The sequence below is a fragment of the Fusarium redolens genome, assembly GCF_020744475.1.
Source record: "Fusarium redolens strain MPI-CAGE-AT-0023 chromosome Unknown BKA55scaffold_30, whole genome shotgun sequence".
In the NCBI taxonomy this organism is placed as follows: Eukaryota; Fungi; Ascomycota; class Sordariomycetes; order Hypocreales; family Nectriaceae; genus Fusarium; species Fusarium redolens.
Window position 1 is genome coordinate 43,648 of NW_025763693.1, and position 14,484 is coordinate 58,131.

Consider the following 14,484-nt stretch of genomic DNA (forward strand, 5'->3'; position numbering starts at 1 on the left):
GTATATATTTTTTATAATAAAATAATTAAAATATATAAGCTAAGTATTATATTAATTTTAAATAAGATAATTAAGTTAAGAAATTACTATATGCCTAATTAGCCTATAATGCTATATATAATAAAAATATAAAACTTATATTAGCTAATACTTACTTTAGATTTATATTATATATATATTATAATATATAAAAACCTAAAATTGTTAACTTAAAATTGTTAACCTAAAATTGTTAACTTAAGTACTATAATTAAAAGTAATAAATTAAAAGAATTATATAAGGAAATAAAATAAAACTTAAATATATTAAGAAATAAATAAAATATTACTATAACCCTACGAGGTTAAAGGGATTAACCTTTTAAAAGGAAGATATAATTTACTTATTTATAAAAAATATTAAAATAAACTAATTAAATTATAAATTAAATTATAAGTATATTATACTATTTAAGATTATATAAAAAAAATTAAATACTAATTATAAATTAAATCTACTTAAAATAATAAAATACTATAAAATATTATTTTTTTTAATTTTTTAATTTTTTTTAAGTTTATAAGTTAGCTATAAAAGGTATATTTAAGTATTTTTAAAGTCTAATATAATTTAAATATTTATTACCTTTATAGCTAGTAAAGCTTTATTAAGTTAAATTATTATAATTAGCTGCCTTAATTATAGCCTAAACCTAGTTATATATTTATTAGCTAAAAAGCCTTACCTACCTATTAGCTAGCCCTAACCTTTTTTCTTTAACTTACTTTAAAGGTCTTTTATTAATCCCTATAATATATTATAATTTAATTATCTATTATATAATAAGTTATTTAACCTAACTTTCCCTTCTAGCTATAATTATAAATAGTATTATAGCTGCCTTATTATAATATTTATTATTTAAAAAAGCTTATAAGTACTTAGGCCTAATAAGCCTTATTTAACTAAAGGCTATAATATAATCCCTAAAATTAAAAAATCTCTTAAGTAAAATAAAAATAAAGGTAATATATTATATATAATAATTATAAATATTAAAAAAGCCTAGTTTAGTAAAAAATAATATTAGCTATATTAAGATAATAATCTTTAATTATAAAATCCTTTTATTTATATAATTTATTTATAAAAACCTTTTAATTAATAAAGATTTCTTTAAATATAAAAAGTAAAAGCTTAAGGATTTAAAAAAGAAGCTATATAAAGAGATATAGCTAAATAAGAGAAAGAAGGGGTTTCTTAAGGCCCTTAATAGCGGCTTATATAATAAGTAGCTTAAGGATATCTAGTAGCAGGCTAAGGAGGTATTAAAGAAGACCGAGAACCTATAATGCAATATATATAGAAGCAGGGTAATTGCGGGGTTTTATAGAGGAAAAATATATTAAGTTTTATATGAGTTTAGGTTGCCTAAAGTTAAAGATATTTGATATTAGCAGCGAAAAGAGGATTAAATAAATTATAAGATAGGCTATATAACTAAATAAGTAAATTAGCTATAATATTAATATATTATTAATATAAATAGGGGATATAATATAATATAAGTAATAATTAAGATTAACAAGGAGAATCCTAGGCTAATTAAGAAATACTACATAAGAATTTAATAAAATATCTATTATATTATAAGGATAGTCTAAATAAATATATAAATTATATTTCTTCTTGCCTTTAACTATATTATTAATAATACTATTTTCTTTATAATAATAATAAGATATAATTTTATAATTAAATTAATTAATATTATAAATAGCTTTATAATACCTAAATATAAAAGGAAAAAAAACTTTTTAAAAGTTTTTATACTTAAGTTAGTTAAATAATATAATATAATAAAAAATAAAAGGTTTAAGTTAATATATATTAATAAATATAAGGAGATAAATAGGTATATAAGTCTTAAGAATAAGACTGAATAAAAGGGAAAAATTATATTATAACCTTAGTAGTTATATTATATATACCTTATAATTTTTACCTAATTACCTATTTACTTACTTATATTAATATAAATACCCTTATACGTACTTTTAATATTATAAGCCTAGGCTAAAGGCTTAATAATAAATAAATAAGCTTTTTTTTAAACCTTACTCTTATTAAAGTAAATACCTTAATATATAAAAACATATTTATTAATACTTTTATAAATTCTAGTTTATTAGCTATTAATAACACTCCTTTATATTAATAAGCCTAATATATATTACTTAATTATTAAGAATTATAATACTTTATAGTATTTAATATTATGCCTTATATTATCTACTAATAGAAACCTAAAATAAATTAATTTATTTTTTAAAAATTATTACTATTATATTTATATAGTAAAGGTTAATTCTTTTTCTTAATATAGCTATTTTATAAGGTAAAAATAACTTATTTAAGGCTAAGTAGTAGTATTAATTTAGTAAGGTATATATATTATAAAAGAAATTTATAATAGTTATTATATTAGATAAATAAGTATATATAATAGGAGATCTAGTTTTGTAGAGAATACTAAGGTAAATCTAACTAGATATATAAAATTATATAAATTTAAAATAACTTAGCTTAAGGTATTACTAAGAGGATAAGCAGATTTTATAAGAGATAGGTATTATTATAATAATACTATTAAATAAGAACTAATAAAACCTAAATATAAAGGCAACCTTAGCATTTTAAATTTTATAATAATTAATAATATAAATCTTTATTTTTAAGTATAAATAAATAAATAGCCTATTAATAAAGGAAAAAGTTATTATATTATTAAACTAGGATTAGGGTTAATTAAATTATACTAGGGCTTAGTATTTATCTTAAAACACCAAGGCTATAATTATATAATTATTATTAAATTAAAATTATATAAATTATTATATATTAAGGATTTTTTTAAAATTATATAATAAATACTATTTAAAATTTTAAGATTTATTAATATGTTATTATAATTTAAGCTATTTTATACTTATTTTAAGCTTTTTATAAGCTTTTTAAAAAGTTAATTTAAAATATATAAATTATATAAAATACTTAGTTATTTAAAGCACTTATTTAATATATGTATTTTTATATAATTAAGTAAAGTTATATAATAATTCAGTTTTTAAATAAGTAAACTAGTTTATATTATATATATATTTATAAATAATATAAGGCATAATATTAAGTAAAGTAAAGTGTTATATTTCTTACTGCTAAATTTAACATATATTAGGTTTAATTAATATAAAAAAGGTTTATTAATAATTAATAAGCTAGAGTTTATAAAAGTATTAATACGTATAATTTATATATTAAAGGTAATCTTTAATTAATTATAGTTAGAGTTGTAATTCTAATAAATGGATTATAATTAGAGTTATTATCCTTTGTAGGCGATTACAGTTAAGAGTGTAATTGCTTGGGGTTTCCTAGTAATAGGTTGAAAAGTGTGGGGTGCACGTGACGTAACCCCGGGGGTCGTAACAAGTTGAGGCATGGATAGTTTCTATTAACTCTCTGCTTTCAATGCACTTAACTACTAAAGAACCTAATAGAAAATGCCTACAATCTAATTGGCTAAAAATAGAAAATGCACCGTCTTTCCCAGATTATTTCTTAAATTGTAGAACTTCTGCTGTGCGCTAATTCCGCTTACATCCCACTATTTTATAGCTGCCTATTCCCTCGTTGGCTTTAAGATGAATCAAATGGCTTTTTCCGTCACAAAACTCGTTCACATGTCGCTCTCCTCCCTCGAGCCGACGGCAGTTGTGATTGATAAATGAGGAACCAGTGTTAACGCCGTAGATGTGAAAGCAGCATCCGAGCCATCCAGGTGCCGGATCTTTTGCAGGCCGATTCAATAACTCGTGGCGGAAGTCTTGACATTCTGGTAAATTCTTGCTTCCCGCTCTTTGATACTTCGAATTACCATGTGAATCTCTTGGGCCCCGAATCAGTTGCCAAGAGGCCGCTGAGAACGGGGCAGCTGCAAAGAGGAAAATGTCTGAAGTTTTCATCACCTAGGTCACTAGTCAGTGAAGTATATTTATTAAATTCTTAGTTTTAATAGGCACCTGTGGTTTTTAGAGCATGTAGCGGTGTGTAGATAGAGGTTATTGTAGTATTAAAACTTAATTGTTCTTAAAATTATGCTGGGTAATTGAGACAAGTAGAGGCGAGAATTTGCACTTCTCATCAAAGCATAGGTTTTATATAGTTAATAAATACGAAATGCCTAGAAAGAAAAACGATCATGCGTCACTTGAAAGACGCCCTAGAGTGCTATGGCTTAAGCCATACTGGAGTCATTGCGCGTCTAACATAATATATTGACGATCATCAGATCATTATCATCAAACTCGTTTTACAATTGATTTCATGACCAGCATTAGACTTACGGCTGTATTAGTTAGCATGGTGATAGCGCTAAGAATGGCAAATGTTTGTGCAGATTAATGTTGAGACGACCTTGCTCGTCACTGTTATAGACGTTGAAGGAAGTAAGCTTAACATTAGTATTCTGCATGATGGCTCGAGGAGACAGAAAGATTGTCTGGCTCATGGTAAGTTGAGAGGCGGCAAGGCGAGGGAATTGAATGATAGATGGAGGCCTAGGTCAGCTGATCTGCTTGAGTGCGCTGTGTGATAGCTACCTAGATGGCCCTCCCGTCCGCTTTGAATCGGAGGGAGGCGTTGCCAGAGGTGACCGCGATGCGGTGAGGCAACACGACGGTAAGCAACATCAGCGAGTAGCTCGCGGGGCAACAAGTTTGCTGTAAGAAGAAACAAGGCAGGCCGCCCTTTTAGCTAGGTGGGTGGGGATTTTGTCACGGCCAGAACCATCAAGCTACAACCTTGATGAGGCTAGAATCCCTGGCTCCACTTATTTCTCTCCCTTCTGAGACAGCCACATGCCCGTGTGATAAGCAATCCGCACGCCGTACAAGGAGTGTTCGACCAGGGAATGCACTGAGTGAGTATTGGACCTATTTAATACATAAGATCCTCATCCCCTTAGCCGATAGAGAACGCGAAACCAATTTCACGGATAAGCTCATCCGGGGCTCCACGCGATGGAATTTTTTCTAATATGTGTTGACCTGATAAGAGAAAACACAGCTGTTTGGCATATGACAGCAATGCTATTACAAAGCTCCATACCATGGGAACCAAGTCAATAAATGAAGTGATGGAATTCAAAGTAGGGGAGGCTCGCACAACACAATCTCGGGCGTAAAGGGGCGCGTCTGGACTTGGCACGAATAGTGGCGCTAGCAGAGATTGGCGGCCTCTGAGCGTTATATAACATGGCCAACACAGATCCTTACAACTTCCTCGGCCTCGTTCTGCATGTCCTGAGTCATAATACACAATGGTTCGCCTTGCACCCTACCTGCCGTGGTGGAAGCGGCAAGCGATTGCTCTCATATCCACCACCACGCTGGTCCCAAATAGCGTTTTAGCTCTGGCGTCGCGGTCACCAGAGGACGCCACTACTGTCTGCGGGAAAATGACACTCCACGACAAACCGCGCGATCTCGAATGTGATGTCTCTCGCTCGCGCGACGTTTTTATGGATTTGCAGTACTAACAAAACATTCAGATGCTGCCAATGCATGGAACCCGACCTCGGAGGGTTTCCAATGCCTGACGGTATGTTCTTCGGCTCCTTACATTTCCATCTTTCTTTCCGACTCTCTATCTTCTCTCTCTTTAACTTCTCTCGTGTTGTTTCTCTCTGCTCTCTACCATGGCCTTCTCCAATTTTAACGATGCAAGGCTTCTGACAATTTTCTGCCTTGTTGAGCAATAGGTCAACGAAGACGACACGAATGCGTGGTTCAACGCCCCCTGGTTGTGGGAGGGCGATAAGGACAATGTGCACTCGTACCCCCATGTCAAATTCCAATCCTCAAAACTACCACTACCTCTGGCAGAAATTACCTCAATGCGCCTGACGGCGAGTTGGATGATGACAGCGGGATCCCTGGAGACAGAGACACCAAAATTCAGTAGTAACGAGTGGGACGAAAACAAATCTTCACTGAATGAGCTTGGCACCGTAGCCAATGCCGCCTTTGATATGTTTCTGGATGCTGACCTGACAAACTCGACCGATTCGGTCTTGGCGGGTATTGAGCTCATGATATGGATTGGTAGTGTTGGTGACCCTTGGCCACTCAAGACTAAGACGCTAGGCACACAGAAACTCGGCGATAGAGAGTTGTGGGTGATTTCTCGTTCCCCTCTTATCTGTCGGTATGGATTTTGGTCATTCGCTAATAAGAAATCATTGTTTTGTCTAGTACTCTCTACTATGGCAAAAATCAGCGAGACCATCACGTCCTCACCTGGGTGCCGCATGAAGACGTAGACGATATAACGGAATTCGACGAAGATGTTTCACCACTTCTCGAATATGTCTGGCGCAACGGCTTGATTGCAAACTCGACATACTTGGGCATAGTTGAGTTCGGGTCAGAGACGTGGCAGTCATCAGCCAACGTGACCTTTTCAACGGCAAGTTATAGCCTGACTATTAACGCCACGGGGGCTTCCTCGTCAGGGTCCAAAATCTCCCCGCTGCCACTAGGCTGTTGTGATCTAGACTCGAGCGGGTGGAGTCGGCAGAGAATTTGCGGTAGATTGCTGTTAGTTGTTAGTCTTGCTCTGTGGGGCATAATATAAACCCGAGGCAAAGCCTGGTTAGGTAATAGGAAATAGCGAGATATGCGTCGGCCAGTGCATAGTGCTCGAATTCTTTCGTCCAATTCTTCGGGTGTCCACCTGGCCAGGCAGACAGGTGGCTGACTGAATCTGACTGCGTTCTATGAGGAGGAGGATGAAACGCTCGCAGATCTGTTGAGGATAAGGTCCGCAGCACCACCTAGAGCTGGACTAGTCTTGCAATACACGTACATATCGTCTTTGAATGGGCGGTTAGTGCTCATCATTCGGTGTATTGGTCCGAGCGCGGCTTCCCAGTAATGGTCTCCATTAGGTGATCCAGCAAGAGATGTGTTTGACTGAGGTGCGTTCTCAAGAACTTGACTAATTTAGCGGTCGATGGATTCGAACACAGGTGGAAAAATAGCATCGCGTGAAATTTTCGCCTTTTTTTTTTGGGGGGGGGGGGGGGGGGGGAGGGAGCAATTGATCAAGTCGATGGTCCGGCCCAGAGCTCGCTTGCCAGTCTACCCTATACACATCAGGCATCTTAACGTTCCTAGGTTAACTTGTCACAGAGAGGCGACTCCTTTACACACTCTTCATTAAGCAAAACCCTTGTAGCTTTCTTGTATGTGGGGCCAAGTGGATCAAAGTACAGAAAGGAGCCTTATGACCTCTCAGGAGATAACTCAGATATCAAGTAGTCGGAGCTTTTTCTCCTGAGATTTTTCTGTAATTTGCTCCACTTGGCCCCACGTACCTTGTATCAGCCTATGGTAGTATAAGGTATGAACCGACGTATCGACGACAGAAGTGTTGGATACGCGAGTAGGGTTGATGTCCAATTAAAATGAGGTTGATTTTCGCACTTGAAGGTCAATCTACTCCCCAACAGCTCGTTTTTCTTCTTCTTCTGTCTCTGTTCTGTCCTTCCAGGTGTTTTCCCCCGCCACCCGGTATTAATATCTCCGGGACCCATAAAATACGTACTAAGGCCGGCTGGGATACGACAAAGCAACAGACCAATTAGGGAAAAGCCAGTTTTCGCGGTCCTCCATTTCATGCCTGAATTAGCATGTGATAAAAGTTCCAGCAAACGCCACAGTTACAAAAGCTACGCCATATTGTTCATATCTAAGTACGATCTTTATGCCCCCTTTTCAGGTGTTGACGTTGTCCTGCGGCCATGAATTGGGTAGTTGCGTCCGCGCAAAATGGTAGTTCTGCGTCCAATCTCATTGGAGAAAGCTTCGTCAGACCCAGGCCACAGTGGCTGTTGTAGCGGCTCTATCTTATCCACAACCATGTTAATTATTGGCTAGTTCAGGAGTGAGACACAGCATAGGTTCAATATTCAATCTAATTAGGCAGGCTTGTTGACATGGAGATGACTTGAATCAGTGATAATGTACTAGTTCATGCTAACGGGTTTCACGCCACCAGCAACGCTTAACCCCGCCCGCCACCAAGTGCGAGTATAAAGTATTTGCCGCAGCTTTATAGAAAGTACAGATGAGTCATTTCATGTGATGAAAAAAGGGGGGGTCGATGACGAAACTTCTATTGGAATTGGGTGACCCCGAACGTCCACGATGTAACGGTCTGATGGTTTGAGTCTTCATACTGCATGCGAAGACGATTTGATTGCCAATAGCTATTCCAGCCTGGGAAAAGCTGCGATCTAGGGTTTAAGCGATGAAGAACCCGAAAAAAAAAAAGAAAAAGAAAAAAGAAAAAAAGAAAAAAAAGCGGTGCTGACTGAGGCATATTGCCAGCCAAACCATTCTCCTATTTTGTTTCCCCCACTGTGGCTAACAACCCATAGGCCCCTTAAGGGAAATTCTGCGCCAAAAGGTACAACGTGCTTTGCAGACGAAGTGGGCATCGTGGGACTACAACTCAAGCAATGATCGGTCTAGTGGAGGAGTCTCTCCACTCTCTACTCGCCTTCATTAAACAAAGTCCCTTTAAGGATGACTAGACTATCAGCAGGACCCTGGAAACCTCCAAGCTCGCTGTTGCTGTTGGTAAGAACCTTGTTATCTAGTAACACTGGGGAATCGTAAGAGATCTCTGGGGAGCTCCCTGTACCTACATGGATCGTCGCTGCCCGTTGCAATACCGAAGAGCTGGGCTTTGCGTTGGTGCTCGTAGCGGTGATCAGAGTCGATGCACGCTGGACCCCCCATCCGGCTCGATCAATTCAGGTAATTAACTGATCTGGACTGGTCTCTGAAAGTTGTATACATTGCCGGGTATGGTTCACTGACGATCTCAACGTTTAGAAGTGGCATCCTTGCCCATCTAATTTGGGGTCGTGAGGCTATACTCTCCACCAAGATGCGATTAGTCAGTTTCCACTCCCGCTTTCGCTTCCGATGGAGCACGACAAGCAAACTGTGCGATAGACTGCTAATCCTACCTGATTCGGCCAGACCCGAGAGATTCGCCACGCACGATGCAACTACGTGGTTCGAGGCCTACTGAATGCGCTAGCTGGACGCCTGCTGTAAGGATTTTCGCTTGCGGTCAAACACTTTTCAATAGTTTCCACACCTAGCGCCAGCGCTATATCGGGCCCAACCACATATAGGTGACCGCCGACTCATAGCGTACAGTGGGATGCAATAAGTTTGAATCTAGACTGAAGTACTAGTTCGGGTGACTTAGTTCTCGTGGATAGTGCCCTAGCCTCATTGAGTTTATATTAAGCTTAATTAGGCGTCGTGGAGATTAGCAAGATTTTGTCGGGATTAATGGCCTTTCAAAGTTGGACAGAGGGGCCATGCCATCGATTAGTGTCACCGTCGGAAGTGCTCATCGCATGCCCCTGGTTACCACCTCTGAAAAATTGGCTAGCTTATGACCTTGACATTACTAGAATGAGCTTTTGCTGGAAACTGAGCTCTCAGCAGGTGGTCGTTATTTCTTAATGCCGCCTCTTAGTGCTTCGAAGTCGTGAATACTTTGTTGTTTTAGACGCAGATTTCTGGGCGCATGTCAGCTACTCCGGAACTTCTTAAGCATCCCGCTTCCCCGGGCGCATAAGGGTTTTGTCCTTTCAAGGCCGAATCAGAAAGGGTAAGTCCTAATTGGGCCGTTGGTACTCTTTGATAACAGCTGAAAGGCTGCACCAAGGCTACTAGAACCAGATGGGAACTCGGTCCAAATTGGCCGTCCACAGACTATTGGCTTGGCTTAGTCGCCTTAATATCAAGATAATGTCTAGTCAGTGCATTCGCGGATCCAAGCCAACAGTTAGACCTCCTATGATGGAGACCCAGCCCGCAATCTTTACGACAGCTGGATCTGATAGCCTTGCAAGTTCCAATAGCTCCGTCTGGTTGCTAATCTAGACTATTCAGCCGCGTCCACAGGAAAAATTAAGAAAAGTTAACAGGGCCGAAGTAGTGGATCTAGGCATGCCGGAGACTAATTTATCTAATGAGCAATGTCATGCTGGAATCGAATGTCTATGTCTTTATACATAGAACTTTCTATCTTCTCCTACGAGAACTTGAGATCGTCCTGCACCTCTGGCTCATTCGTTTCCAGGGTACATTCGCTTTGTTTCGTTTCTTTGACAATCTTGTTTTAGGCCAGGAGCTATGGTGCCCCAATTGGTACCTGAACAGCTTGCTGTGACGCCTCTCACCGAGTCCGGCTCTGCACGTGATCCATTCGACTCTGACATTGGAGAGATATCCTTGGACTCAGAGAGCAGCTCCATCACCTCTTCGGTAGGGCTCTTGTTCATATTATTCACCCCTTTACTGACGTTATCTAGGATGACACCGACCTAGAGCCCACAAGAGTCCCTCCAGTTGCCAATCGCGATGCAATTCGGCGTCCACCCCCTGAGCCTCCTGTTCAACGCAAAAATGTCGAGACGGGGCAACGGGATGAAATTGTATGTCAGACTGGCTACTGTAACTTGGGATAGTAACTAAACTTTCCAGGCACCTGTTACCTCTAGCCAGACAGAACAGGCGTTTAACGAGAAATTCCAGCCTGTGGGCCCAGACGTCGAAGCCAGTGTCGTGCCGCCTGCGGTTGTGATAAAAGAAAAGGCAGAAGAAACTCCAGTCTCTGATCAAAAACCAAAGGCTGGTTTCTTTCGTCGAATCCACAACAGTTTCCGAAACACGTATTGTCCGAAAGAGGAGCCACCCTTAGTGCTTCCAACTTGTCCTAATGACGATGAGAAGCTTTCGTACATTCACACCAACCGGATCTTGCTTTATGCCTTTGGCGTTTTTTCGTTCCTATCTTTAGGTGCCGGTATGTGGCTCTTTGCTCTCTCTGCGCCGTTCTTCTACTGGTACGGTGTCTTTGCTGGTGCCATGTGCATCTACCTGATCATCTCGTATGGTGTCGGGCTCATCGGTAAGGACTGGGACTATAAGGCACATATTCAACGAGTTGATGCGTACCCGATCACTGAGGAATCGGCACCTACCGTTGACATCTTCCTACCTTGCTGCTCAGAACCCCTCGAGATCTTGGAGAATACTTACAAACACGTCATTAACCTCGACTGGCCTGCATCCAAGCTTAAAGTTTATGTCATGGATGACAGCGCGCAAGATGCTGTTCGCGAGTTAGCAGAGAAATATGGCTTCATTTACCACGTTCGCGACGATCGGCCTCGCCTGCGAAAGGCGGGCAACTTGCGATGGAACTTTACCCGCACCGATGGCGAGTATTTCGTCATCTTTGACGCCGACTTCTGCCCCCGACCTGACTTCATCAAGGAGCTTATCGTTGAGCATCTGGACGATGACAAGACTGCTATTGTTCAGAGCCCCCAGTGGTTTCGAGTCACTGACGACCAGACATGGGTTGAACAAGGAGCGGGAGCTACACAGGAATTGTTCTACCGTGTCGTCCAAGTCAATAGAAACAGATGGGGCGCTTCTATCTGTGTTGGCAGCAATGCCATGTATCGTCGAGCTGCCTTAACTGAAGTAGGAGGTACTGCAGAGATTGGATTTTCCGAGGATGTCCACACAGGGTATGAGACAAATCGAGTTCTGAACTTTGTTTGACCTGGAGCTAACTTGGGTCGTAGTTTCGGCGCTGTTGACCGTGGCTGGAAAGTCAAGTATATCCCTTTGTGTCTGGCCACTGGTGTTTGCCCCGCCGGTCCTCGAGCGTTCTTCTCACAGCAAATGCGATGGGCCAGAGGTAGTACAACTCTACTCACTAATCCTCATTTCTGGACTTCAAACCTCAACTTTATGCAAAAGCTATGCTACATCTCTGGTGGGTCCCCTACGTAAGATATTGAGTGTCACGTAACATACTAACGCCCGATCCTCCAGGCTTCCTCTACTACTCAGCAGTATCACTCAATATCTTCCTCTCGCCCATCGCCGGCACGCTGCTCCTTGCCTTCCGCTCGGAATGGTTCAAGGCCTGGAACCTTGCATTCGCTTTGCCGTCCATCTTCTATGGAATTGTCGTTTTCAAAGTGTGGACCAAGGCCTCCTACGGCTTCAGCGTGCAGCACGTCATGGTAATCATGTCTTATGCATACTTGTCAGCTATTAAGGACCGCTTGTTCAACATCGAGCTGCTTTGGGTTGCCTCAGGTGACTCTAAAGCACACAAGTCCAACAAGTATCGCAACATGCGCATTCTTTGCTGGCTCTGGACTATTACTGTTACAGGCGCTATGACTGGCGTTGTGGTATGGAGGTTGTTGACCGGATTCACTTGGTATCATACTTTACCACTCATGGTCATTAACCTCTATAACTTCTACATTGCTCACCGTTTTCTGTTCTGCAATTGGTAATATCTTCTACTTATGATTAGAGCTTTCAGTTCAGATGTACCAGGCATAGAACCTAAAAAGTCAATGAGATACGTCATCAGACTTTGCAATAGATTAACGTGGTTAATAAGCATGCGACGCAGATAAGCATGTAACGCACTTTTCTTACCCTTTAAGCTAGAACTTACTTTAAATATACTATAAACTATTTAATTAATTAAAACTACTTACTCTACTCTTCCCTAGATATCTTAATTATTACTAAAGAGGTCTTTATATTATATCTAGCCTTATTATATATATTATATTATTAATTACCTAGTTTTATTAACTTTCTTTAGGTATTACTTTTTAATAATTCTTTTACTATTTATATATTAATATTTATTTAATTAATTACTTATTAAGAGAGATGTAATACCATAGCTATATATAAAGTAGTATAATAATAATGTTTTTTTTTAAATATTATTATAATATAAGGCATTATATATTATACTATAAAAACATAATAACCTTAATATTAAGTTAATAGATTATATAGCTATTACTTTAAACCTTAAGATCTAATTAAATAAGTAGCCTTAATCTATAAGTATAAAGAAGATATTTTCCTTCTTAATAATAAATTAAGTTCTTTCTTTATTATTAACTTCTTAATATAATTATTATTATTATAATAATTATAAAGCTTTATAAGAAAATAAGCCTAGAATTATAACCCTTATTATTTAAGATATATTACTATAATTATTATTAATAATAATTAACCTTATTATAATTATCTAATTAAGGTAATTAATAGATATATAATTACTTAATTAACTAATATTAATAATAATTATATAATAAAGATTTAAAGCTTATATTCTAACTCTTATTATTATAAAATTATATGTAAATACCTGCCATATATTAATACATTGCAATTAATATACTAAGTTAATTTTATTATCTTTAATTACTAAGTATTAATTAAAGGTACTATATAAGATAATTACCTTAGTCCATCCCTTGGCAACAGATCAATAACCGTAATCTATTCCCTAACTACCATGGCTTTGAAGGCTGCAACACCAGGGCGCTTAAGTAGTGCTAGAAGCAGAACTTCCAGGTACAGAGGTTTCTACCAACTGCTGAAGGAAATCAAGTCTCTTTGCAGTTTGGATTTGCAATGCTCCATCTTCTGATGAACTTTCCTGACTAAACAGACGTCGAGCATACCAATCCATACGACGTGTATAATAGCCATTGTTACGTGTCAAGAGCGGTCGTCCTTTCTGATGGTACAGCGCGTAATACATATCTCTGACTGTCTTCTCCTGCAATCGAAGCCTCTCGTTCTCCTGCATATTCTCTAGAGAGCACTCATACCAGCGCTCTGAAATAGCCTTGGTACGGAGTTGATTGAAGATAGTTGTGATATCTTCCTCGGCCAGTACACAAGTGTCTCCTATAAGCACAGTCTTGGCTACCCTTATTACTTCAACTTGCAGGAGCATCGAGTTATCAATATAGTTTGCGGTTTCTTCCTTGAACTCCCGACTTGCTCTGTCGACTTCGACGCGTAGCTGATAGGACTGGGCGATATCCTCTGCGAAGTTGGATATGTATCGTGGGTGCTCTCGTCGCGTTTCAGAGATAAGGCCTGACATGAACTTTTCGTTTCGGAATGGCAAAGATTGGTTGGACATCATGGTAGTTGGCTGATTGGATGGTCTTGAAAATGCTGGTTTGCTTATTGAAGGATGTGATTGAGCGCTGACTTTAATTGTTATCGTTAGGCGGGTTTTAGAAGACTCTGCGAGCTTGAGCTCGACAGACCAGAAGTGAAGTTCTATACAAGAGTGACAAGTGAGCCGAACATAAGAATCTGTATGTATATCAGAGAATAGCAGTCGTGTCCCAGTGTTGACTTATTGTACAGCCTCTGTTCTCGTAATCAGAACATGAACAGAAGCAAGAACGAGTTTCTAACAAAACACAATAAACTCCTTCTCGAACAAGTGTTTACAAAGAGTCTGAACATGCTACGATATTATGCTGA

At 38.3% G+C, this 14,484-nt stretch overlaps 3 protein-coding genes across 3 annotated transcripts; 2 read left to right on the forward strand and 1 right to left on the reverse strand.

Annotated features, from left to right (window-relative positions):
* The first annotated feature begins 5,223 nt into the window (after positions 1-5,223).
* BKA55DRAFT_585302 (concanavalin A-like lectin/glucanase domain-containing protein) lies at positions 5,224-7,109 on the forward strand. Its single transcript, XM_046194436.1, has 4 exons — positions 5,224-5,532; positions 5,592-5,641; positions 5,802-6,214; positions 6,295-7,109. Exons 1-4 carry the CDS (start codon positions 5,361-5,363, stop codon positions 6,674-6,676), a joined length of 1,017 nt encoding a protein of 338 aa, XP_046041675.1. The 5' UTR covers positions 5,224-5,360; the 3' UTR covers positions 6,677-7,109.
* Positions 7,110-10,266: 3,157 nt separating this feature from the next.
* BKA55DRAFT_697735 (family 2 glycosyl transferase) lies at positions 10,267-12,458 on the forward strand (the record flags this gene model as incomplete). Its single annotated transcript, XM_046200426.1, has 5 exons — positions 10,267-10,398; positions 10,446-10,568; positions 10,618-11,672; positions 11,730-11,923; positions 11,983-12,458. 5 exons carry the CDS (start codon positions 10,267-10,269, stop codon positions 12,456-12,458), a joined length of 1,980 nt encoding a protein of 659 aa, XP_046041676.1.
* A 1,064-nt stretch (positions 12,459-13,522) lies between these two features.
* Positions 13,523-14,131, reverse strand: BKA55DRAFT_697736 (uncharacterized protein; the record flags this gene model as incomplete). The annotated part of the gene is made up of 1 exon (XM_046200427.1): positions 13,523-14,131. The coding sequence occupies one exon, from the start codon at positions 14,129-14,131 to the stop codon at positions 13,523-13,525; it is 609 nt and encodes a 202-aa protein (XP_046041677.1).
* Positions 14,132-14,484: the final 353 nt, after the last annotated feature.